This window comes from Phyllostomus discolor, chromosome 5 (genome assembly GCF_004126475.2).
Source record: "Phyllostomus discolor isolate MPI-MPIP mPhyDis1 chromosome 5, mPhyDis1.pri.v3, whole genome shotgun sequence".
Lineage (NCBI taxonomy): Eukaryota > Metazoa > Chordata > Mammalia > Chiroptera > Phyllostomidae > Phyllostomus > Phyllostomus discolor.
The window spans coordinates 152,888,950-152,914,491 of NC_040907.2; the positions used below are offsets into that span (position 1 = coordinate 152,888,950).

A 25,542-nucleotide genomic window follows, 5' to 3' on the forward strand; every position below is an offset into this window, starting at 1 on the left:
GGAGCTGTTCCTTAGCAGCTTTTACTTAGAGACCACAGAACAGAGAATTGAGTTAGAGTCCCAGTTAGAGTCCTCATTTAAATGCTAAGTGCTGGAGTGCTTTTTTGTAGCTCAGTGTTTCTCAGCAGAGTTTGCTACAATACATAAACAAAGAAGGAAATGAGGACAAGAAAGGACAATATCTCTCTATAAAACATTTCACTTTCAGAGGAAAAGATTATCCCTTGAAAATTTATGATGTGCCTGGGAAAGAATCAGCCTGAGATTGTTTTCTAGATATCCATGATACACAGTTGTCCTGAAGGCTATTATATGGTCTTTGCCAGTAATTATTTGTCAAGGGTTGGATTTGAGATAATGTGGGGTTTTAACATAAAATTTTAAAGTTACATTTTATTGATTGTGCTATTTCAGTTGTACCAGTTTTTCTCCCTTTGCCGCCCTCCACCCAGCACCCCAACTCCCTCAGGCAATCCCCACACCATTGTTCATGTCCATGGGTCATGTATAGGTTCTTTGGCTACTCCATTTGTATACTGTACTTTACATCCCCATGGCTATTCTGTAACTACCTTTTTGTACTTCTTAATCCCCTTACCTCCTCACCCATTGCCCCACACCCCCCTCCTATCTGGCAACCATCAAAATACTATCCATATCCATGATTCTTTCTCTGTTCTTATTTCCTTAGTATGTTTTTTAGATTCCATTGTTGATACATATTTATTGATTGCCATTTTATTGTTCACTTTTTTTAAAGATTTTATTTATTTCTTTTTAGAGAGGCAAGGGAGGGGGGTAGAGAGAGAGAGAGAGAGAGAGAGAGAGAGAGAGAGAGAGAGAGAGAAACATCAATGAGCGGTTGCTGGGGGTCATGGCCTGCAACCCAGGCATGTACCCTGACTGGGAATTGAACCTGCGACACTTTGGTTCGCAGCCCGTGCTCAATCCACTGAGCTATGCCAGCCAGGGCTTATTGTTCATTGTTTTGATCTTTTTTATCTTAAATAAATTCCTTTAATATTTCACATAATAATTGTTTGGTGATGATGAACTCCTTTAGTTTTTCTTGTCTGGGAAGCTCTTTATTTGCCCTACGATTCTAAATGATAGCTTTGCTGGGTAGAGCAATCTTGGCTGTAGGTCCCTGCTTTTCATGACTTTGAATTTCTCGCCAATCCCTTCTAGCCTATAAAGTTTCTTTTGAGAAATCAGCTGAGAGTGTCATGGGAACTTTTTTGTAGGTAACTAACTGCTTTTGTCTTGCTGCTTTTAAGTTTCTCTTTTAACCTTTAACATTTGGCATTTTAATTATGATGTGTCTTAGAGTAGGTTTCTTTGGATCATTCTTGCTTGGGACTCTCTGTGGTTCCTGGACTTATATGTCTATTTCCTTTACCAAATTAGGGAAGTTTTCTTTCATTATTTTTACAAATGGATTTCCAATTTATTGCTCTTCCCCTTTCCTTCTGGTACCCCTATGATGCGAATATTGGAATGCTTGAAGTTGTCACAGAGGCTGCTTACCCTATTCTCATTTGGGGGGGTTCTTTCTTCTTCTTGCTGTTCTGATTGGTCATTTTTTGCTTCCTCACGTTCCAAATCACTGATTTGATTCTCAGCTTCATCTATTCCACTGTTGTTTCCCTGTAAATTGTTCTTTATTTCAATTAGTGTGTGCTTCATTTCTGACTAGATCTTTTTCATGCTCTTGAGGTCCTCACTAAGTTCCTTGTGCATCCTTATAATCAGTGTTTTGAACTCTGCATCTGATAGATGGCTTATCTCCATTTTGTTAGTTCTATCTCTAGAGTTTTCCTCTGTTCTTTCATTTGGGCCATGTTTCTTTGTTTCCTCATTTTGACAGACTTCCTGCATTTGTTCTATGTGTTAGGTAGAGATGCTATGACTTCCTGTCTTGGTAGCATGGCCTACCAAGACAATACATGTCTTGCAGTGCACTTCCTGTAGGATCCAGTGGCACAGCCTCCCCTATCACCCAAGCTGGGTATTTAGGTTGCACCCTTCATGTGGGCTGAGTACACCCTCCTTTTTAGTTGAGCCTTGATTGCTGTTGGCAGGTCAATGGGAGGGATTTACCCAGGCCAGTCAGCCGCAGGGACTGGCTGTGACCACTGATCACCAACGTCTGCCCTCTGTGGAGGATCAGCTGTGCAGGGGTAGGGTGGTGGTGCTTTGACATGGTCTGTAGTTGTCCACTGGGTGTGCAGTCTCTGGAGTTTCCTGGGTGGTGCAGGCCAAGGTCAGCCCCCACCTGTGTTCTACCTGGGGCCACTCTGCATGAGCTATAAAGCAATCTGAGATGGCTGCTACTTGTGCTGAGCTTGGAGATTCCCAGGTAAAGCCAAGCTGTGAATCTAGGCTGGCTGCTGCTAGTGCCAGGCCTGGGCCACTTAGCCTAGAGGGCTTACTGAGGCCAGGTGTTGCTTGTTTGACAGGATTTAGGAAGTTGTGAAGCAGGAGCCAAGACCAGTCATTCATATGGAAAAGACATAGTTAACCATTTGGATGAGCCTTTAAGTTGGGTGGGACAGAGTCTCAGGGCATCTCCAGGGGGCAACAAACAGTGTCAGCCAGGTTGATGGAGTCTCAGATATGGCACCCACTTGCTGCTCTGTGGATCTTTTGGGGGAGAGCCCAGGAAAGGGACAATGGCCTCTGTCCACTTTTCTGTCTGGGAGAAAGCTCTCTCTCAGCTCCCGCCTTGATGCCATACACTTCAGTTCCTCCCTGTATGCCACTGATGCCTCTCAAAGCTGCTACCACAGTGCTGGAGCTCAGAGGGAGTGAGTATGTGTAAGTCCTTGTGTGTGTTCTTTAAGGGGAACTGCTTGGGACTTCATAAGTGTCTTCCACTAATTCAATCCTCATTGGTTTTTGCAGCCAGAAGTTATGGGGACTTAATGTCCTGGCACTGAAACCCTGAGCTGGTAGGCCTGATGTGGAGCTGGGACCCCCTCACTCCCGAGATATCTCTCCTGAATTTTTATCTACCATACATGGATGTGGGACCAGCCTGTTCCATGTCTGTGCTCCTCCTACTAGTCTGGATGAATGTAATTTATTTAATTCTATAGTTGTCATACTTCCATTCAACTATATTTCTGACAGTTCTAGGTGGTGGTTGTTCCATATTTTAGTTGTAATTTTGATATGGTTGTGTGAAGAGATGAGCCTTGTTTACCTATGTGGTCATCTTGGTTGGAAGTTTAATATAAATTTTAATATAAAGATGGCTACCAAAATGGCTTATAAGAGTTTTAAAAATATATTCTAGGTAATTACCTTGTAATATAGAAAATTTACATTTATTAAAAATTATGAGAATTGTGTTTAAGGCTGAATTCCCTTTGAAGAAACAGGTGGAGTTTAAGTCAGTGAAATAGCTATGGGGAGATGACCAGAGCCTGTACATTCCTTAATTTTTGCTTTTATATTCTTCTTGAAAAAACTTGCACATAGCCCCAATCTTCACTGCATTTCTCTCTTTTCAATGCCATCCATTCTCCTCCACTGAGTCTACGCCAGCTGCTTTCATTTCATAGCTGTTCACACACTGTAATCTGGTTTCTGTTCCATTGCTCCACTGAAGCAGATCTCCCTTGTGATAATCACCTTTGTTCCCTCTTTACACATTTTTTAAAGACTTTATTTATTTTTTTGAGAGAGAGGGAAGGGAGAGAGAAAGAGAGGGAGAGAAACATCAGTGTGTGGTTGCCGCTTACATGGCCCCCACTGGGGACCTGGCCAGCAACCCAGGCATGTGTCCTGACTGGGAATCCAACCAGCGACCCTTTGGTTTGCAGGCTGGTGCTCAATCCACTGAGCTACACCATCCAGGGAAAATTTTTTAAAAGATTTTATTTATTTATTTTTTTTAGAGGGGGAAAGGAGGGAGAAAGAGAGGGAGAGAAACATCAATATGTGGTTGCCTCTCGCACGCCCTCTACTGGGGACCTGGCCCACAACCCAGGAGTATGCCCTAGACTGGGAATCAAACAAGTGACCCTTTGGTTTGCAGGCTGTCACTCAGTCCAGTGAACCACACCAGTCAGGGCCCTCTTGAAAAATGTTTAAGTAGGAAGAAATTTGTCTTTCAAATTTTGAATACTTCTCTCCCTACAAGACTTCAGGTATCTTGTGACTTTTACTTCCTAATCCTTTCCCTAAATAGGAAAGAGTTCAATTTCAATTATTTATACTTTACGACAGATAAGAATGATCTGTTCACCCTTGAAAAACATTTCCATTTTTAAGCTTAACTCTTTCTAATTGTACAGTGAATTGTACCTAGCTTAAATATACTGGGTGTTGTTAGAGGGGGTGGTAAACAATTTGGACCCATGGGATATTATTTCACAGTGATCAGTAAGGCCTGCCTTTTCTGTGATTGTGTGTGGGTAAATATTGGTACATGTGTGTTCTGTGGGTCATATGTTGTAGCAGATAAGAGAAAATCACAAGGAAACTGATTTGGAAAGAGCTGTGTTTGGGCTGCCAGGGCCCAAGGCATCTTGTGAGTTCCACAAAGTGTAGAGTCAGCTGCCAGACATTCACCCTAAGGAAAAGTTGCTTCACTGGAACACCTTCGTGCCAGATCTCCGGAGGGAGATGTGTATCTACCATCATTCGCCACTTCTGCTTTCCCCTGGGCCCTCACCCCACATGACAACAATCACACAGTCTCTCCTGAAGTAGGACTACTACAGCTTCATGACCCAGAGACTTTTTAGGGACCTAAAGAAATGAGATGAAAGGCTACAGAGAAACCAAACCTGTTTGTTATTCAAAGACTTGTGAGGACAGTGGAGAGGGGAAGAACAAAGGGAGGGGTCAGAAGGCTTTGACATGGAAGTCCTGGGCAGTGAGAGGAAAATACCAAATTCTGGGCATTCATATGCAGAACTTTGCTTTTTAAAAAATATGTGTGGGGGAGGAAAAGGGGGAATCCTAACTGAAGTTTCAGCCACATCCAGCCCTGGGATTCAAACGTACCCAGGTACACTAGGCAAACTAGGGCAGCTGGCCTGCGAGGAGCTTGCTGCATGAGACTTAGCACTCTCCTGGGAGCAAACTCCCATTCTGAGGGCAGAGGGGGTGTGGCACACAGACGTGGTCCAGGAGCAAGGTCCTGGGCATGCAGGGGGAGAAGGAAGTCTGGAGATGGCATGGTGCTCGGCACTTCTGGTCTGGCGCCCATCCGTATCACCGGCTCTACAGAATTAGGTGTGTGTTCTCACCATGGCAGCCAAGCTGTTGACCATACACTGTGATTGCTACAGACCACCTCACAGGCTGTTCTACTTTGGAGAACCGTCCCCAGACAGGGAGAAATGGTTGAAACATTGGATAGTAGTTTAAAACTCTCGTCCACCATTAGACAATACTGACAGAGAATGGGAACTAGCAATTTTTTTGTGAACTTCTGAAGGTGATAAAATAGTAATAAATAATGATTCAAAGTGTCTTCAAATGGTAGTAGATAAAAAGAAGTATTGAAAATCAGGGTGAATGGATATATGGATAATAAATGTTAGGTCAAAAAAGACAAAGAAAAACCTTGAAGATTTTCTAAAAGCTAAAAGAGAAACTGTGGCATTTGTATGTGGGTTGATGCAAAGTCCCTCCCCTCCTGCCCCAGCTCCCTGGGAAAAACAGTGACTGGACAGATTATAGAATAGACAATTTAGGAGATGGTACAGCCTATGAGAGAAGCTGCATAATGTTGAAAGCTGTGGTGTTTGAGAGGCTACAGTACCCTAGATCAAGGTACTTTGCACAGCGGTTCGATCATGGCTACCTCATAGATGCTGCGTTGTTGCAAGGTTAGAAGATCCTTAGAACAGATGCAAAGGAAAAATGACGGATGGCGCAGAGGGCTCTGCCTCAAAACTACTAATGCATCTGCATCTGTTGTTTAGTTGCAGAGATATTTAGTCATGAAGAGACTAGCAAGGATCTAGACACACACGGAGAGGAAAAGAACTTGTGGATGTTCGGGGAGGAGCTGTGGCAGAGAGTAGTGGAGACAAGGACTAAAGCACTTGTCTGCCCAGCCTAGATGGGAGTGAGAGGAGAAGTTACTCAGGGAACGTTATTGTGAGAGCTCAGAATGGGAGAGAGAGATCTGACAGCCCTTGTGAATTCTTATTATTGGTAAATTAATAATTTACCAATAATTTACTTTCTCTTTTAATTAATAATTTACTTTCTCTTTTGGTGCCTTTAGAAGCACGAAAGTTTTTAATTTTGATGATATCCGGTTTATCATTGTTTTCTTTGGTCACTTGTGGCTTTGGCATCATCTTTACAAAAAACACTGCCTGACCCCAGATCATGAAAACTTAATACCTGTATTTTCTTCTAAGAGTTGCACAGTTTCAGCTCCTACATTTAGGTCTACAATCTATTTTCAACTCCATTTTTGTATATGGTGTGAGGCAAGGGTCCAGTTTTTGCACATGGATATCTAGCTGTTCTGGCACCAAGTACTAAGAGTAGGCAATACATAAGAGGCCAGCACAATTGAAGGCACAGAGCATACATGTCTGGGTGCCTGGGAACAGCAACTGGTCCAGCTTGACTAGAGGATTGGACAAGTAGGGATATTTCATGGGAAATGAGGCTGGAAAGGTATGTATGGTCAGATTATGGAGTGCCTTGAGTGCAAGAGTTGGAGAATGAAGACTCTTCATGAGGATGACATCAGCATTAGGCTCTCAGAAGGTTGATTTAGCTGCAGACTGACTATACAATGGTTCGAATATGTCTGTAAATAACTCAGGGGTTACCAACACAAGTCAATTTGCAAGAATGTTGTCCAAATAAGGCTAACAGCCATATCTTATGGCAGGTGCTCAATTAAATTCGACTGGTTAATCAATTGAGCTAGACCAGCATGTCATACAAATCTTTACATATTGTAGGGCCTTTGAGGAAAGAAGAAGAATCCTCTAGCATTCTGCCCAACACTCCCTGTGACTCCAACCTAGTGTCCTCTCCAGGAAGTCTCTTCACCCAGGCTCATGGCCAAGTTTTCTCCTTTGTTTGCCACTTGATTTTTTTGTTTGTTTGTTTTTTTCTTTCCTGATACTGCCTGTCCTGGGGAATGGGAACTAGCCTCTGTCTTGCCTGGTTACATCCAAGGGTCTTTGAAAGTTATCACTAACATAAAGAATGCCCTCCTGCCCTGTCTGGTGTGGCTCGGTGGAGTGAGCACCAGCCTGCAAACCAAAGGGTCTCTAGTTCGATTCCCAGTCAGGGCACATGCCTGGGTTGCGAGCCAAGTTGTGTCCCCACTAGGGGGCACGTGAAAGGCAACCACACATTGATGTTTCTCTCCCTCTCTCCTTTCTTTCCCCTCTCTCTAAAAATAAATACAAATATATATATAATTTTTTATTTTTTTTTAAGAATGCCCTCCTGAGCCAGAGCAAGTCAGGCACCCTTCTCTGAAGCAAAGGGCCTAGCCGACTCCTCTGACTCTAGTCTTCCAGGATCAGAAATTTATCTGCAAACCCATAATGGCTTTAGCGATTGTGAATGCATTTAAGCTGTTTTGAAAGTATTCTTCTTCTTTGCTGGTACTACCGCCCCCAAGAGAGTAGCACTCGTCAGTCAGCTTCATTTTCCCTGCCAAGCTTTAAAAAGTGGGTTTTAGTTTTGCTAGACTATGTAGTCTTTTATGATTTTCCAAAACTCATATATTTCCTTCCAAATCTTTTTCATCTTCTCTCACATGGCAGCCTCCCAGTTTATAGTACTGTCTTTCAAAACCCAACCACATTTTAGGTGTTGTGTGTGTTTTGTATGAAGAGAGTCAGCCAACTCTTTAGACCTCTGACAGGAAACTGCACTTCCTCAGTCTCTTTAGTCTCCAGTCCGCTTTCTGACAATTGCCAGCATCTTACCGGCCTTTACGATCACAGGGTACGCTAGCTTTCATGGAACAATGGTTAATGACTCCCATGTTACTTTATTCCATGACAGTGGGGAAAGAAAAATAATAATTGGTAATATATCAGTATTTGGGTTAATATTCAATGCCTATCCTGAAGTCCATTTGCCAAATCTCTGGCATTACAGATTATGTACGTATGCATTTAATTTTTTATTCTTATATAACTGTAGAGTGGCAGACGCTTGCAAAGGCATGGGCAGGGAGGTGCCCCAGGAGCCTCCCCACAGTGTTAACCAATGAAAGTGTAATATTTATAAAGTTTATTCAGACCACCAGTTTTACAAACATTCATAGCTGTGTGTATGTGCATAGCTCAGTGCAGTTTTGCCACGTGGAAAGCTTCGCGTAACCACACCACAGTTAAGACACTTAACTCTATCATCACGAGACTCTGCCGTGTCATCCCTTTATAGCCACGCCCCTCCCTCATGCCTAACCCCTGGAAACTACGAATCTATTCTCCAGCTCCATAATTATGTACTTCACGGTTGTTGCATAAGTGAAATTATGCAGTATATATCCTTTTGAGACTGGCTTTGACCACCCAGTGTAATTTCTTTGAGGTTCATTCCAGCTGTTGTGTGTATCAGTTGTCCATTCCTTTTCATTGCTGAGTAGTATGCCGTGGTGTGGATGCACCGCTGTTATTTTAACCACTCACACTTTGAAGGACATTTAGACAGTTTCAAATTTTGCGTTATTATTACTAAAGTTGCTAAGAGCATCTAAGTACAAGATCCTGAGGAAAAATAAGTCTTTATTTTTCAGGGATAACTGCCCAAGTGTGGAACAGCTAAGTCATAGGACGAGTCCATTTTAAGTTTTGAAAGGAGCAGCCAAACTATTTTCCAGAGTCAGATTATTTGTTTTTGGAATTTAATTATGACTCAACCTCTAGAAAGAGACTCTACTGTTGACCTCTTTCTGATTCGAGAACTATCCTTCTCAAAGCCCAGTGGAGTCAGACAGACCTGGATTCAAATCCTGTTCAATTGCTTATTAACTGGGTGACCTGACATACTTTTGGAGGCTCAGAGTCCCTATTCAAAAAATAGGGATGGTGATGCCCTTGGTAGGAAGGATTGAACAAGACCAACATGTAAAATGCAGAGAGCACAGCGTCTGGCACACAGCAGTGAGTGAGTGCTGCTCTTCCTGACTGTGGTGAGACCACAACCAAACTACTCCCAGCATATTTGGTATTTGAAAGTTTAAAAATCCAAAGGAAGCATACTACTAATTCCTTTTGTACGTATTCTTTTCATCAAATAAGTTGCATAATTTTTCCTTGGCAAACACATTTTTTCCTTTCTTCCTATAAATTCTCTCTTCTGAAGTGATCCTTACTTACAATTCTTGGCAGCAAAAATGAGTTGGTGCATCTCCATTATGCCCTGTGGTTTTTCTCTCTTCCAGGTCAGTGAACAATTTCCTGATGACTGGTCCAAAGGTAAGAAAAAAACTTCCTCTGATTTGTTTGGATTTCACTAATCTTATCATCTTGATTACATGCCAATTTCTTTTCACTATATCAACATCTTTTATTATGTCTACTACAGACAGAAAAACTGTGCATAGAGGGAAGTTGGTGATACACCCCAAACCACACAGCAAATTAGTGTCAGAGCCAGGACAAGAACTCAGGAGTACTGATTGTGAATTTATAGCCAGAATTTCCAGAGCCGGAAAAGCCGACAGCCTTTCAGTGTCAGGCTGTGGTCACGAAACCTTCTCAGCGCAGTGACGGGATGCCGCTTCCTACTTTTGAAACGCTGGCATTATACTGCATTATCTCCAAGGACATTTCCAGTTCCAAAATGTTATTTTCTCAGATTGTAATGGGATGAGAACATCTGAAAAATTCATGAATGATGTAATTTGGGATCACTTCAGAGAGGCAGAATAGCAGAGTGAAGGAAGTCAGGTCTAGTGTCTGACAAAACTGAGCTTCATTCCTACTTCTACTGTTCTCTGACTGTGAAGACCTTACACCAATTGCTTTACTTCACCTCTCTGAGCCTCAGATTCCTAATCTATAAAATGGTTTCTATTCCACAAGATTGTTTGTGATGTTAACTGAGACAACATGTTTAAAGTGTTTATGTTGTCATTATTTGGCAGGGTCAGGATGACAGGGGCTTAGCCACTTTAGGGCAAATGTCTCCTCCGGGCAAATGCCCAGGGGGCATTCTGAGTTCTGACCCCTGGGTCCTTGCAGGCTTACCTGATCTACTCCAGCAGCGTGGCGGCTGGCGCTCAGAGTGGTATTGAAGAATGCAAATACCAGTTTGCCTGGGACCGCTGGAACTGCCCCGAGCGAGCCCTGCAGCTGTCCAGCCACGGGGGCCTTCGCAGTGGTAAGGAAAGCCTTGGCCACAGCTCCCCGGACCCCCTGGCCACAGGTTAGAGCCCCTCTTTCCAGGGATGGCCCCTTGCTCCTCTGCACTCTATTCCCTCACGTGGTCTTTACTCTCAGGTTGTCTCCCTCATGGGGATCTTCTCTGTGCCATCTCCAGCTCCTCTTTCCTACCTAGAGAGCTTTTTTCTTTCTCCCCCAACACCCTCACTGCCCAACAAATGGACCCTGTCTCACCCCCAGTCCTATATCATCTTTAGCCTCCCAGCTGGCTAAAGGCTTTCTCACAATATAAATAACGTCAGGAGGTAGGTAGGGGTCATAATTCCTCGATCCTCTTAGCCCTTCCTTCAGCAGGCTCAGCAGAGAGGTACAAGGCAAGTGGGGACAGGCTTGGAGACCAGATTCCCATGGAGAAGACAGAGTGGCCACACCAGTAAATAAAGGAGCTGGCAGTGCGAGGTTCTTTTCAGAACTAGTTGGCACATGCCTCTTAGGGGATGGGTTCTTGATAATCTGGCCTTTAGATTCATCTCCTCCCCCATTTCTACCTCAGGCTCTTTCCCACCCAAATCCTTTACAACCAGGTCCATCAGTGAAAATCTAGTCACCTAATCATTAAAGTGTACGACCTGAAAAGATGGGAGGGGAGAAAAGAAGGGCCGCGACCAGGGCTGGGGTAGACCTTGGAAGAGAGTAAGGTCCATTATGAAGTTGGGGAAATACAGGACGGAGCTGGGAAAGGAGAGGAAACTGGTTATATTAACGGGAGGCAGCATGACTGGTGTTTCTTTGGGTCGCAACTCCTTGTAACGCGCCCAATGTTTGGTTCCCGTCAGCTAACCGGGAGACAGCGTTCGTGCACGCCATCAGTTCCGCGGGGGTCATGTACACTCTGACCAGAAACTGCAGCCTTGGGGACTTCGACAACTGCGGCTGTGACGACTCCCGCAACGGGCAGCTGGGTGAGTGGTGGCGATGCCGACGGTGGGTGGGGCAGGCCAGTGGAGTTCACTTGAACAATGAAAAGCTTGGTGGGCAGCTGGGTGGGGTGAAGAAGAGTTGTATTCTTCTAAAGTTGAGGAAAATCAGGGCAAACCCCTTCCAGCTGAACCCTACCTTGTGAAACCAGGTTAAATGTAGTGTGGATCCTCCTTCTCCTACTGAGTGTTTTTCTTATTTTAAAGGAAAACATCCCCCGTGGATTCAATCCAGTCGCTCTGCCAAACACATGGGGGGACGTCCTTCCACGTTGCCTGCCTCTGTCTCATTTCCACTCTTCACCTCCATTGTCCCAACTAATCCTATGTGCCCTCCGACTCAACTTCCAGTTTAGCTTTTCTGTATTATTTCAATTGCTCTTCTCTCTCCCCCTCAATGCTCGCGCTTTCCTCACCTTTTTCCGGGCCATTCTGTCCCTTCCGGAAGTCCGTCGCTGGCGGGACAGGCACACATTCTGCCCAAAGACCTGAAACTCCCTGCAGAGAGGGGCGCACCTGCACCTTGTAAAGAATCCATTCGGCAACTACTTACGTCATGAAGGCCCGAGCAAGGGATTGGCTGAACGTGGGCGCGTAAAAGTGGCAAAAACAAATCTAGGCTGAAACTAAACGAGACAGGGCACTCACTTAACCTTAATCTTTCCCCATCTCAAATCCCCCCAAACCCAATTAGAAACAGCTGCCTAGGCGGTTCTGCGCCGCCTGCTCAACGACCTTTCCTTCACCTGCACTTTTCCAGGGGGTCAAGGCTGGCTGTGGGGAGGCTGTAGTGACAACGTGGGCTTTGGAGAGGCGATATCGAAACAGTTCGTGGATGCCCTGGAGACGGGACAGGATGCCCGGGCAGCCATGAACCTGCACAATAATGAGGCCGGCCGCAAGGTGAGTCCTACAGCCTTTCGGGGTTAGGCAGCTCGCGCCATCTACTACCACCCCTAGGTGAGGACAACTCTTCACTTCCTTTAAGTTTGGAAAGAGGATGTACTAAAGCGATGTAGACAAGCTAGACGTCTTGCGACCCTCCAGAGGCAGAGGAGACTCCCCACGCGCTCAACCCCTGGTTCGCTCACTTCTCTCTCCCTAGGCGGTGAAGGGCACCATGAAACGCACTTGTAAGTGCCACGGCGTGTCTGGCAGCTGCACCACGCAGACTTGCTGGCTGCAGCTGCCTGAGTTCCGCGAGGTGGGCGCGCACCTGAAGGAGAAGTACCACGCAGCTCTCAAGGTGGACCTGCTGCAAGGTGCTGGCAACAGCGCGGCCGGCCGCGGCGCCATCGCTGACACCTTTCGCTCCATCTCCACGAGGGAGCTGGTGCATTTGGAGGACTCCCCAGATTACTGTCTGGAGAACAAAACTCTAGGCCTGCTGGGCACGGAAGGCCGCGAGTGCCTACGGCGCGGGCGGGCCCTGGGCCGCTGGGAGCGTCGCAGCTGCCGCCGGCTCTGCGGGGATTGCGGGCTAGCGGTGGAGGAGCGCCGCGCGGAGACGGTGTCCAGCTGCAACTGCAAGTTCCACTGGTGCTGCGCTGTCCGATGCGAGCAGTGCCGCCGGCGAGTCACCAAGTACTTCTGTAGCCGCGCGGAGCGGCCACGCGGGGGCGCGGCGCACAAATCCTCGAGAAAACCCTAAGGGTCTCCTCTCCCCGCTCCTTTCCCCTTTGTCCTTGGCTTCCTTTAGAGACCCCAGTAATAGAGGAACCTGGGGAACGCGGATCCCACACTCACAAGCCCAGGGATCCTGAGAGAGAGGATGCAATCTTCCGAGCTTGTTACTTTCCAACCTGCTTCCCCAATTCTGCTGCACTCTCCTGGATCACACAGCGCACACAGCCTGTGAGAACTAGAACTCTCTGAGATTCTGAGCTATCGATCTTCTTTGGACAAGCATGAGAATAGGCGTTCCTCCACTCTACCTAGTTACCCTACGCCGAACGTAGCCTATGGAGCCTTAGGAACAGGAAGATCCCTTCTCAAATATATAGGGTCCGCCTGGGTAGAGCCTTGGCTTTTCTCTTTTACCCGTTTTCTTACCGCCCTGCCCTCCCCAGCCCTCATTTTCTGCTGCCGTGTCTCTATCACCGATGCATCCTCCTCCTGCGGAGCCACTCCTGTGCTTCCCACTCCCCGCAGTAGGCACAGACTCCCCGGGAACCCCTAATGCTTTCTCTCCCCTTCGCCCTTACTCCTTTTCCCCAAAGAGAAACTGAGAAAACTGACCCAGGGAAAAGCATGTCCCTGGGGGCTGGCTCCTGGAGGTTGACGATGGGGAAGGTGGGAATCCTAGAGCGCTGCCTTGCTGAAAACCAAGGGTGCTGCGGCTCATCGCCGTCTCTGACGGACTTTACCAGTGAGACAACCACCTTCCCGGACAGTCACCCAAGGTGGTCAGACACATACCCACGACGTCTAGAGACTGCGTAAGCTCAGACTGCCAGTCATTTCCTACTCATTAAAGTACCTTGCCCTGCCCCTAACCTCTTTCCTCCTAGCAACCGTTTTTACCTCTTCTCCCCTACTTGCTCCTCGGAGCCAGGACCGAGCTCAATAGAGCCAGGTTCCCATTCGGACCCTGGCTTGCCCCTCTGAAGGCAGGTCATGAGGAAGGAGGAGCTGGGACCTTTCCTCTTCACTGACCTGGTTCTCAAACAGTCAGAATTCAGGGCCTTCGATGCTTTCCTTCAATAAGTAAACTTCCTGTAATGAAACTGTTGCTAATAGGAAGTTCAGTAGCTTCAATTTTTAATTTATTGCAGTCACTGTGATATGTGCCCTTTTTCCCCCTCAGGTATTGAACTTATTCTTGGGAACGCAGGGGAAGGCGGGTGGCAAATACAACCCGTGGGCCCTCCTGTCTCTCCCACCCTGCCAGAATACCACTCTCCCTAGTCTCGCTGCCCTGATGGCCTCAGACTTAGGCCCTAAGTAGTAATTCTGGCCTGAGGCTAATCTGCCAAGGAATACTAAATCAGCCACACAATCCTTCCACTAGTGGGTTCACTCTGTCGTAAGAGCTTGCTGCTGTGGTGACCGAGTCTCCTGGTTCTCATTCCAGAGAGCAGTACAGCAGGGGCTTGCTCATGAAGGAGGACTCTGGGAAGGGAAGAGCCAATCCCTGACAAACTCTGCAGCCCAAAGAGCTTCGCAGCCATCTCTTTCCCTAGGCCCACCCTGGGCCTGCTCTTCAGGAGCAGAACTGGTCGGATGCTCCACAACCTCGTCCCGCTTCTCCCAGAGCAGGCGAAAGCACAGAGGAGGTGTGGCTCCAAGGAACAGGGGCCGAGGCTCTCGGGCCCAGCCTGTGAGAGCGCAAGGGCTCCCATTTTCCACATGCAGACAGCGGCCTGTTCCTGCTAGCACTTTCTGAGGAGAGAGGTTCCCCTTCCTTCCTTCCAGGGGACACCCCCTGCCCCTCCAGGGTTTCCTAGAGCTTCGTTTCCAGCTCTGTCAGCAAAAGGCCTTCGCTTTTCCCTTCAGCTTTGATCTGGGCCTCTTGAGTCTCCCAGCTTGCCCTTCTTCGCTCATCAAGCATAGACCAACCCGGCTGTCCCACTTGGCAGAATTATTTGATAGTGTACAGTAAGAACACCTGGCAAGGCATTTAGAAATAGAAAAAAGCACAATGTTGTACAGAAAAGCTGCATTCTCTGGGGGGAGGAGGGGTGTCTCTCAGCACAGAACTTCAGTGTTTCATATTTGATAACTCCAGGTCAGTACTAGAAACATGTCATACTGCCAGAAAGTTCCTCACAGGTTGTTTTGTATTCCCAAGTGGATATGATTGATACCAGATTCATCTGAGTTCTATAAAGAAAACATTACTAAGCTACCTTAGACTGTATTGCCTCCCCCTCCCCTCCGCCCATTTGCCCATTCAACGAACACTGGAGTGGGCACGGAGTGGCGAACACCACACTGCCCTCCCTGTGTCCCCGGAGTCTAGGCTCTCTGGCAGCTTCAGTCACTGGGGCGGTGTTCCCCTTTACAAATGCTGACGGCTCCAGAACAGCTGCTTGGGAAGACACCTCCAGGTCAGCTACTCAAAACTTTGGTTTCATAAACTGATGCTGAGAAAGATGTCTGGCTCATTCCACCAACTAGTAAGTTACTAGGGGGTGCACAGTGAAACCCAGGCTGCTCCCTCCTCTTGTGTGCTCTGTAGGAGGACAGAAGCAGAGGGAGGTCCTGAGAAGTGACAAGGACACTGGGGGTGGGGGGTGCAGAACACTGTCTCCGTCCAGTCCCTGGCTTGTAAGCCTGCATACAAGCGGGGCTTTCTTTTCTTGAAAAGAATCCCAGCCTCAACTGGCCCTACAGCAGGTCAGGGCGAAGAAGAGACAGGGTCGTGCTCGGTGCCGGTGGTGCTGGTGCTGGTGGGAGGGGAGGGCAGGGCAGGGCGCTCGCCTATTGTGGGTCTGGATTGGATGCTTCCAGTCATTCATTTCCTTTTAATTAACCCACATTCCTGGAGGAGAAATATTTATGTTGGCTCCCATAGAGGCAGTCCACAGACTGGAAAGAAGGGGGAAGAAAGCCTGCCTTAGCAAAACAATATCTCTAAAGAGCTCAAGAAGAGAAAATAAGAGAACAAAATGCCTTTAAAATAGCCTTCTACCCCCACCGGAGTCAATGAAAACTTCATTTCACATGCTAATCCCCCTCCCCGCCCCCTTCTCTTCTCACAACACCTTTTCCGAAAGTGTTTGGGAAAAGTCTTCGCAGTCAGTACACAGCTCCCTGCAGCTCAGACTCCTCCTTGTGTTAGTTCAGGGCCCCAAGTGGGGCTCTCGCTCCAACAGCGGCTTTTTTCTCCCCCCCTTTAACTTAAACAAAGACTTCGGAGTTCATCAACCTCCCACTGAAATTCACAGCTGCTGAACAAACTAATCCCCTCTCCCGGCCTTTCTTCCCTTCAATGGGCTCTTGGCTTCAAAGACACTTTGGGAAAGGACTTTGCTGGGGCTCACACTGCTTCATCAATAGAAGTTAGTGCAAGTATTATCTGAAGAGCAAGTGGCTTTACAAACAAATACTGCCTAACAATCCCTTCCTCTCAAACACACACATCCAGCCCGGCAGACATGATGGGATCTACAACAGGATTAGAGGTAGCACCCCGGGCTTCACACCCAGCCCCTTTGTGCTGCTGAGCGCGGCCCTGAAGTGGTGTGGGGAAAACCCTGGGGCTGACTGTCAGGCACGGATGGACACACACAGCAGAGTGGTGGTGAATGCTGCGAGGAGAGTCTATTTCAGTGACACCTCCTTTCTTCAACTTCCTTCCCTCCGAATCTGTCCCCAAGCCTCTCCCCTGCTTTATTGGGGTACAGGAAACAAGAACAAAGAGGATTAGGAAGAGAGGTTAAGAGCAAAATAGGACCCAGGAGACAATTATCAGGAGATGACTGAGGAAACCAAATAAATAGCTTTATTGCACATTAAGTACATCAGTGCTTCAATGCAGCATCCAGCCCTGAAAGTGCAGCCAGAGGAGGCAGCCTTGAGACGTGGGGGCTGAGTGGGACAAGAGCCTCCAACCCTTGAGGAGCAGTGCTAAAAGAGAGTCTTTTGTTAATGTGGTACCTATTCCAGAGCCGGGCTTACCCTCACAGAACGAACGGTCTAGGGCCTTGGACCCCTGACTCAGAACAGGGCTCAGACGGGTCAAGTCAGGGGCCATTCCCCAAAGGCAGTGGTCCCTCTGCTCCTATCTCATAGGCTCGGACAGCTCCCAGCAAAAGGCAGTGCACCCCTTCTCCCTTCCACCTGACCTCACCCACTCTTAATAATGCTGGCGGATGGGATCTTCCTTCTGACAAGAGCCAAAGTTCCTTCTCTTGGTTATGCTCAGCACCCTTCCCTCGGGTTCATGACTTGTTCAAAGGATGAACAGTCAACTCTACTCCAGCCTGTGGGGCTCAGAGAAAGACTAAGTCAGAGGCAAGTAGAAGGTAAAGTCAGGCTCATAACCCACAGAAGGAGAAAAACAAAAGACCTAAAAGATGGGTATTGCAGAGGTAGACTTGGCTCCTGCTCACCCTCTTAGAAGCGACTTAAACAGAGTCTCTCTAAGGGAGAAGATACCCTGCCCTGGGTCTTGTCAGAGTACAGCATAGGGGGAGTGCAGAGCGGCTCTGTGCCCTGCCTCAGAGGCTGAGCAGGCCTCAGGCAGACCCCAGAGGGCCAGGCACACAGGGGTAGAAAGCAGGCACGCTGCAGGTTTGGAGCCAAGCCCACAGCATCACATACCCAGCAGCAAGAAAGAGGGCTGGGGAAAAATGAAGAATCCATTCCGAAATTCCCTTTTCTGCAGGGAGAAGGGTTGAGTAACAATAGAAGTGACCTCCTGGTCCCGGAGGCTGCCTGGCTTAGACGTGCAGCTTATGAGCAATGGTGAGAACAGCCTTCAGAACAGGCATAAAGCTGGAGACCTCGCTGAAGCGGCTGCAGCCCACCACCTGGGCATGCACTGCAAGGCCCTGCTCAAAGCTTCCTGCATCCGCACATCGGGCAACCTCATGGAGCCCAGCCAGGACATGAGGCGAGAGCTGTGGAGGGATTGGCCCTTAGGTTAGTGAGCCCAAACCAGCCCCTACCCTAGCAGCACAGAAAGGATAAAGGAGGACTTCAGTCTGGAGCCCCATCCAGGGAAGGTGGATTGGTATTCTGTGGGAAACCCAAGTTGGTGAGACCCAAGGGGAGGGGACACTCGAGCTCCCTTTGGCCATGGATGATGGTGGAAGGGCAAGGGACAGAGGAGTACCACTGAGTGTACTTACCGTCCCCTCGCAGAGCTTCTCATATAGACATTCAAGACGTTGGGCGGCCTCCTCCAGCTTCCGTCTGGTCTTCTGCAGGGAGGAAAATGGATTCTGATTCTGCCCCTAAGCCTCATACCACCCAGGGTTATAAAGGATCACAGTAGATTACAGCTAGAGTGGCTTAAGGCTGCTTCTCTCATTTCAGAGGAGGAATTAGAGGCCTGAAGAGGGTAAGTGACTTGCTCAAGCTGATGCAGCCAGTGAATGAATAGCAGCAAGATTCCTGACTCCTGGTCTGACCCTCCTTCCAGTATTCCCTGCTTCCCTTCCAAGTGCTGAGTCTCCATGCTGCTGAGTCCTGCTGCCAAGGAGCTGGACTTCAGACCGGACAAGCTCACCCTCTCCCTCGCCCTGCATGCACATCAAATAAGTATAAGATACAGACATGTTAAGGGACAGTGAGAAAAGAGTCGCACAAAGAGCTGACCCGGAGCTAAGGGGTCCTGGAACCAGCTACGCATGGGAGGAGAGCACCACGGCGAAGGTCCAGACTTACTAAGTCAGTGGCAGACTGGAAGCAGCGCTGTAGAAGTGCCTCGAAGCTGGTTTTCAAGCACTGATGCTCTGGGGGCAGGTCCTTCCTGTCCATCTTCTCTGGTGGCTGTGGCTGAGGAACGAGTGGAGAGATAGGACAGATAGGCAAGCTGTCCTTCTCATAGCTCCCCTAAGGACTGGTCTGCGGTGACTCAGCAACACACGGTTCTTGCCAGAGCATGACAGAGTCGAGGAGGGGCACCCTCTACAGTAAGGACTTTTGGTGTCTGCCACCCCCCCTAGTCCCCAGCTCATAGTCTGATTCCACCTTTAGGAATGAGGCCCATCTACCAAGCCCCCTGCTCTTCTATACCCAAGGAGGGCGGGAAAGTCTCCAAGGGGAAGGGAACACATTGTCACCTGCAGGCCGAGTTCTCCTGGTGCTCCGGGGGCAGCACGACCCGCACCGGGGACAGGGGCCTGTGAGGAAAGGATCCCTAGTGGCTCCGAAGTGAGGCTCATAACTGGAGCAGTAATTGGTGCTGGGGACATAACTGTCTCTGGCACCTAAAGAGAGAAAAAGAGAGGCACATGGGTCTAAGCCGAGAGACTCCCCGGGCCCTGGTTTGGGAGCGTGGCAGGGATTATGAGTGAGCAGGGGACAGAACAGTGGGTAGGAAACCAGGAAGTGGGAAGACTGGTGTACACAGGGTGGGGCAGAAGTAGGTTTACAGTTGTTTATACGGAAAATAAGACAATAATTAGTAAATAATAATATAAGAATTGTGTTTTGCATACTCACAACTGTAAACCTACTTTTGCCCCACCCTGTATATGTAAGAAGGAAAGGCGGGGGGCGAGGGGAGAAGAGTGAGTATGAAAAGAGAGGGCAGAATGCCTGCCTGAGAATGGGAAGGATGGGGCTGAATCCTGTTGGGAACTAGAATGCGGGTGGCTGGAAAATGTGTGCAGGGGTGTGCAGGGGTGGGTAGGGAGGTGCACTGACTTGTCTCCTCTGGAGGTTTGCCCTGGGAGCTGGAGCATTTGTCAAGGGCTCTTGAGGTCCTGTATAATACAAAGATAAAGGTATTTAGGGGCATGGTCAGGAACATTGGAAGTTCTTAGTCTGAAGGCCATCAAAATTATTTTAGCTGGAGGCCACCACACCACCCTCTGAAGACCAGCCACACTCTCAGTTGACATTCTACAGCCCAAGGGCCTCAGTTCATTGGCTTGAGGAAGAGACTCCCAAGGTGGTAGTGGGCAGGGGAGGAGAGGCCGACAATGACTGGGAAAAGGAAAGGAAAAGGAAAGCCACAGGAAGAAGACTGACCTGGCTGAGGGGTCAAGATGCCAGCGGTCTGGATGGTGCTAGAGCACGGAGCACCTGGTCCCCACGGAAGGTGTGCTGCAGGGAAGCTGACAGGAGGGGCTGGGGCCTGGGAGCTCATAGGGCCGAGACCTGGGGGTCTCACAGGAAGGAAAGGGAGCAGTCGAGCAGCCTCAGGCAGGCAGGCAGAGCCAGGCTGCATGACTCCAGAGGGTGCCGTGGGCGGAGGGGGCCCAGGAAGAGGCCACGTTGCAGGGAATCCCACGGGGTTAGGAGCTTGTGCCCTCTGCTCTCTTAACAGCTGTGGCTGAGGTAAAGCTGAAGTAGAACAAAAACAAGTCATTTGTCACCAAATTTCAATTTGGGAGAGACTCAAAGCATATGAGGGGGGAATAGGTAGCAATAATAATTTGTAAAAACATAATAACAATAATAAATAATGAATTAATACTTGTGTATAGAGATCTACCACAAAGTACTTTAAACTGTATCCCTTATTTGACTCTCAAAACAGTGCTGTGCGGTTGAAATAACCAACAGAACAACTACTCTTACTTTTCAAAACAGTGTATTGCCCACAGGTATAAAGCCAGTAAGTGAGAGTTCTGGGAATTCTGACTTCAAATCCCAGGCTCCCCCCACTAACATGCATGCTGCCTCCCAAATCCATGCTGGCCGTGCTAATCATCTTCCTCTCTGTTCTGCCTACACAGATCACTCACTCACTCACCAGGCCTTACCCCAGGGCCCAGGGTTAAAGGCTGGGCTACCTGGGGCTCAGGTGCCCTGTAGTCTCGTACATTCTGCATTCTGGAGCCTTGATAAGGGCCAGGACAGGACAGTGCCAGGGGCATCACTAGTGATGACTGAGGTGTGAAAATCCTTGGCCTTGTAGATAGAGTGGGAACCTTGGAAGGAAAAAAAGAATTAGCATTTGCAAAGGGGAAAAAAAGGTAAGCAATTGCAAATAGAAAAAGTATTGAAAAAAATGAAAAAGCTAGTTCTTAAAAAAAAAACCCCAAAGTTGATAAATCTCTATAAAAACTGACAAAGAGAGAAGACACAAGACATCAAGATCAGTCATCTCTGATCCCGGACTTCAAATTATACTACAAAGTAACAATAATCAAAACAGAATGGTATTGTCCATGACACAGACGCAGAGACCAATGGAATAGAATTGAGAGCCAAGAAATAAACCCACATGTATGTAGGCAAATAATTTTTGATGAAGAAATAAAAAATATACAAGGGGAAAAAGGCCTCTCCAATAAATGGTGCAGGGAAAATTGGAAAGTCACAGGCAAAAGAAGAAACCAGATTGCTGTTTGTAACCATATGCAATGGATCAAAACCCTAAATATAAGACCTGAAGCAATAAATTACATAGAAGAAAACATAGCCCTTATGGACCTTGGTCTTAGGCAGGATTTTATGAATTTGACCTCAAAATCAAGGGAAGTAAAAGCAAAAATAAACGAATGAGACTATATTACACTCAAAAGCTTCTGTACAGCAAAAGAAAACTGTCAACAAACAAAAAGGCAACTAACTGAACACAAGAAGATATTTGCTAACAACACCTTTGATAAGGGGTTAACATCCAAAATATATAAAGAATTCATACAACTCAACAACAAAAACCCAAACAACCTAATTTAAAAATGACCAGAGGACCTGAACAGACACTTTTCCCAAGAAGACATACAAACGGCCAAAAGATACATGCAAAGATGTTCAACTTCGCTAGCTACTAGGGCAATGCAAATTGAAACTACAATGAGATACCACCTCACACCTGTTAGAGTGGCTGTTATCAATAAGGCAGTAATGGCAAGTGCTGGAGAGGCTGTGGACAAAAGGAGCCCTCACTGCTGGTGGGGATGTAAATGGGTGCAGCCACTACAGAAAACAATATGGAGGTTCCTCAAAAAATTAAGAATAGAGTTACCACATGACCCAGTAACACCCTAAAATTTAAAAACATTTATTTGTAGAGATTCGTGCATTTTCACTGCAGCATTATTCACAGTAGCCAAGACATGAAAACCACCCAAGTCGCCTTAGACAGATTATGGGACAGAGAAGATGTGGTACATATGCACAACGGAATACTACTGAGCCGTAAGAAAAGATGAAACACTACAATTTGCAAAAACAAAAATGGATACGGAGAACACCATGCTTAGCAAAACAAGTCAGATGACAAAACGTCAAGAACCATATGATTTCACTCATATGTGGGATATAAAACCAAAATCAACACATGAACAAACAAGACAAACACACACCCTGGCTGTGTAGCTCAGTTGGTTAGAGCATCATCCCAATACACCCCAATATGCCAAGGTTGCAGGTTTGATACCCAGTCAGGGCACATATAAGAAGCAACCCATGAATGTATAAATAAGTGGATCAACAAAATGATGTCTTGTGCATGCTCTCCCTCTCTCCCTCTCTCTACAAGGGCACAAAATCAATTCAATGGAGGAGGAACAACTTTTTCCATGAATGGAAACCCACTGGCAAGAAAATAAAGCTTAACTTAAACTTCACTCAAAGTAACATGAACTTAAATGTAAAACTATAAAACTTCTAAAAAGAACATAGGAGAAAGTTTGGGGACCTAGGACTAGGCAAAGAGTTCTTGGACTTGACACAAATAACAAGACCCATAGAAGGAAAACAATAAATTGGACCCTATATAATGAAAAATCTTTGCTTTGTGAAGGACCCTGTTAAAAAGATGAAAAGACAAATTCTTACAGAATCACACACACACAAGTACATGTAAAACTGGTGAACTCCGAATCTAAAATGTGAATCTATGGGTTATACTATGTCAATTTCTTGGTTTTGTTTATTGCACGGTGGTTGCTGCGGGACAGTGGTGTGGGGTAGGGTGGAGCTGGGATGCATGAGACTTACCAGTACATTTGTTTGTGTCTTCATATGACTCTATAATTATTTCAAAATAGAAAAACAGATGGAGAAAGAAGAAAATAAGGGAGAGGAGGAAGTGAGAAGAAGGGGGAGGGAAGAAAGGGTCTTGGAATTGATGGTGGGACAGGATGAATCGATCACCAGAGCTTCTTCTGCCTGATACCGCTATTTACAGTCTCGTTGGATTTTGTTCCCCAGCCTCTCCAGTAGGATCCTGGTATCACAAGTTTACACCACACTACCCGTCTGGACAGACCTAGGAGTCAGGAACCTAGGGACCAGTCCCCCCACTTCACACACTCCCCTAAACTATCGCCAATTTCTGTCCATTCTCCCTACTAAGTATCTCAAATGCAACCTCACTCTCCAGCTTCAGGTTATTTCACATTCTCACCATGTCTTGCTATATAGCCTCCTAACTGCGTCCAGCCCTACCCTTTCTCAACACAGAGCTAGTCATTCCCCTGCATAAGACTATTCAATAGCTCCTGACCGCTCTCAGTTTCAGGGTCAAGTCTAAGCTCTTTAGCTCAGGCTGCCAGGTCCTTCCTGATCTAACTCCTGTTACGCCAGCTTCATCTAAGCACGCCCCACTGCCACAAGGCCCTGTTTTGCAGCCCCATTAAAATGTCAGTAGCTCCTCACACAGGCTTCTCTTACTGTCCGTTCAATGCTTTGGCACATGCTATGTTCTGCCCAAAACAGCTTTCACCTACCCTTCCTTTGCCTAAGTAACTTTTAATCTTCAAGACTAAGACCACACATCATACTCACTCTGAAATACTCCCCAAACTTCCCACCTTCCGGAGAAAACTGCTTTCTTGTGTGTAACCCCATGACACCTCATCATATAGCAATGATGGCCTTTATGAATTTTATTGGATTTTTTTATGTATCTTCCACTAGACTGAGCTAATTAAGGGCAAGGATCATGGTTTGTGTGCCTAAGAGCCTAGCAGTTGTTCAATAAATAGTTATTAGAAAAACACCTGCATCTGTGTTTTATGAAGTCGGGAGTTTCCATCATTTCTGTTTACTAATATATTCCAAGTGCCTAGAACCATGCCTGACACTTGGTAGATACTAATGAGTATTTTTGAATGAATGAACAAATAAATGAACAAACAAGGTGTTACCTGGTGAGAAGGCTGGAATCCCAATTTGCAAGACGATGTCTCTTTAGAGTGGGGGGTAGGTCCCACAATGACTCGGGGAAAGGGGAAAGGAGGAGACTGTTGGCCCATGACATCAGCACCCTGGGCATGAAAAAGCCGATCTCTCAGCTGCTGAATCTGTGGCTATAAAAGTCATAATAAAGAAGAACTGAATTAAGTAAAATTAAAACAAGCAAACATCCTCTCCTACAAGCCTGGCCTCAGAGAGCATTCAAACTTCAGCGGACCCTCTACACTCTAGCCACCTTAGACGACTCAAAGATCCCTAACCCCTGCCAAGCCTCCCTTTGCTGTTCTCTTTGCCTAGGTCACCCTATGTCTGCTGGTAAGCTGCTCCTTCTCTTTGAAGGCCCAGCTCAACAATGTTAATCATTCAGAAGCCTACCTTGACTTCTGCAGGCAAAACAGTCCCCTTCCCTGGAGTCCCACTGTGCTTATTATAAGTTCCTGTTATGGCACTATGAGTTGGTGACACCTGATCTCCCCCCCAATAGACTGTGAGCTTCCTGAAGGACTAGATCTTACTCATCCCGGGAACTTCAGCACTTACCACAGGGTGCTCAGCCAGTGTTAGATGATTGAATGAAACAGTTTGCTCTTTCCACATGGCCACACTCACCTGAGCACAGTCGCTGGGTAGGTAGCTCATGGCAGTGGCCAGGTTGCCCTGGGCTGCCAGGAGGTTGGCATACTGAGTGACCCGGTAGGTGGTGGCAGGGCCTGGGCTCACGCCAGCAGGACCCTGCATTAGCTCCAGGCTCTTGTTTAGGACCATCACCTTCTCCATCAAGTCCTAAGGGAACAGGGATGAGGGTGGTCAGCCTTCTTCAAAGGACATCCTGCTCTCCAAGCCCAGGCAGCTCACCCAGGGACTTCCTAGTGTGGGTAGGAGGGTACCTGGCCACAGCCAGGAAAGATGATATACTGGAGACACGACAGGTAAAGAAGGGCCTCACCTCTCAAGCTGTTAGCACTGGGCTCAAGTGGGGCCATTGGGGTCTAGGTTCTCGTACATCTCTACCTCCTTTTTTTTTGCTTTCTTTACTATTTTTGCTGGTAGTATATCAGCACTTTCAGGCCCAGTCATACTATTATTTTATGTGTGACCTTGTCTCCCCATGAGTCTGTGACCCCCATATTCTCTAGTCACCTGCAGAATGTCTGTACAATTTAGATCCATAGAATTTTTTATAGCAGCTAATAGAAGGCTCAGGCTCACAATTACTCAAATATAGAATAAACCTGTAAAACCAAATCTAAAGTAGGAAAGCATTATGAACTTAATACCTAAGTAGCTACTGCTAAGTCTCCCTGACTGAGAAGGAAGGAAGGAAGTGATATAGCTCATTCCTGGGAGAAGGTCTCAGACATTAAGGGCCCATCTCTCTTCCCTGATACCCTGACCCCAGCCTGGGTACATAGCAGATTCACTCTGATGTCCCTGCACATCCCCACCACTGGCCT

General features: G+C 47.1%; 2 protein-coding genes across 10 annotated transcripts in view; one reads left to right on the forward strand and one right to left on the reverse strand.

Moving 5' to 3' along the window:
- WNT8B (Wnt family member 8B) overlaps positions 1-13,145 on the forward strand; it is a 35,932-nt gene extending 22,787 nt beyond the window's left edge. Inside the window, exons 3-7 of the mRNA XM_036027521.1 lie at positions 9,398-9,431; positions 10,177-10,338; positions 11,177-11,302; positions 12,078-12,220; positions 12,423-13,145. Coding sequence (XP_035883414.1) covers positions 9,398-9,431; positions 10,177-10,338; positions 11,177-11,302; positions 12,078-12,220; positions 12,423-12,968 — 1,011 coding nt within the window. The 3' untranslated portion in view covers positions 12,969-13,145. The remainder of the gene's footprint in view (positions 1-9,397; positions 9,432-10,176; positions 10,339-11,176; positions 11,303-12,077; positions 12,221-12,422) is intronic.
- Positions 13,146-16,741: 3,596 nt separating this feature from the next.
- Positions 16,742-25,542, reverse strand: part of SEC31B (SEC31 homolog B, COPII coat complex component) — a 31,434-nt gene continuing 22,633 nt past the window's right edge. For all 9 annotated transcript variants that reach the window (XM_028513397.2, XM_036027153.1, XM_036027152.1 and 6 more), the window contains 9 exons: positions 24,698-24,871; positions 24,040-24,201; positions 20,691-20,868; positions 19,964-20,278; positions 19,637-19,695; positions 19,051-19,197; positions 18,653-18,763; positions 18,115-18,186; positions 16,742-17,883 (listed from right to left, as the gene is read on the reverse strand). In XM_028513397.2, the coding sequence (XP_028369198.1) occupies positions 17,704-17,883; positions 18,115-18,186; positions 18,653-18,763; positions 19,051-19,197; positions 19,637-19,695; positions 19,964-20,278; positions 20,691-20,868; positions 24,040-24,201; positions 24,698-24,871 (1,398 nt within the window). In that variant the 3' untranslated portion in view covers positions 16,742-17,703. The remainder of the gene's footprint in view (positions 17,884-18,114; positions 18,187-18,652; positions 18,764-19,050; positions 19,198-19,636; positions 19,696-19,963; positions 20,279-20,690; positions 20,869-24,039; positions 24,202-24,697; positions 24,872-25,542) is intronic.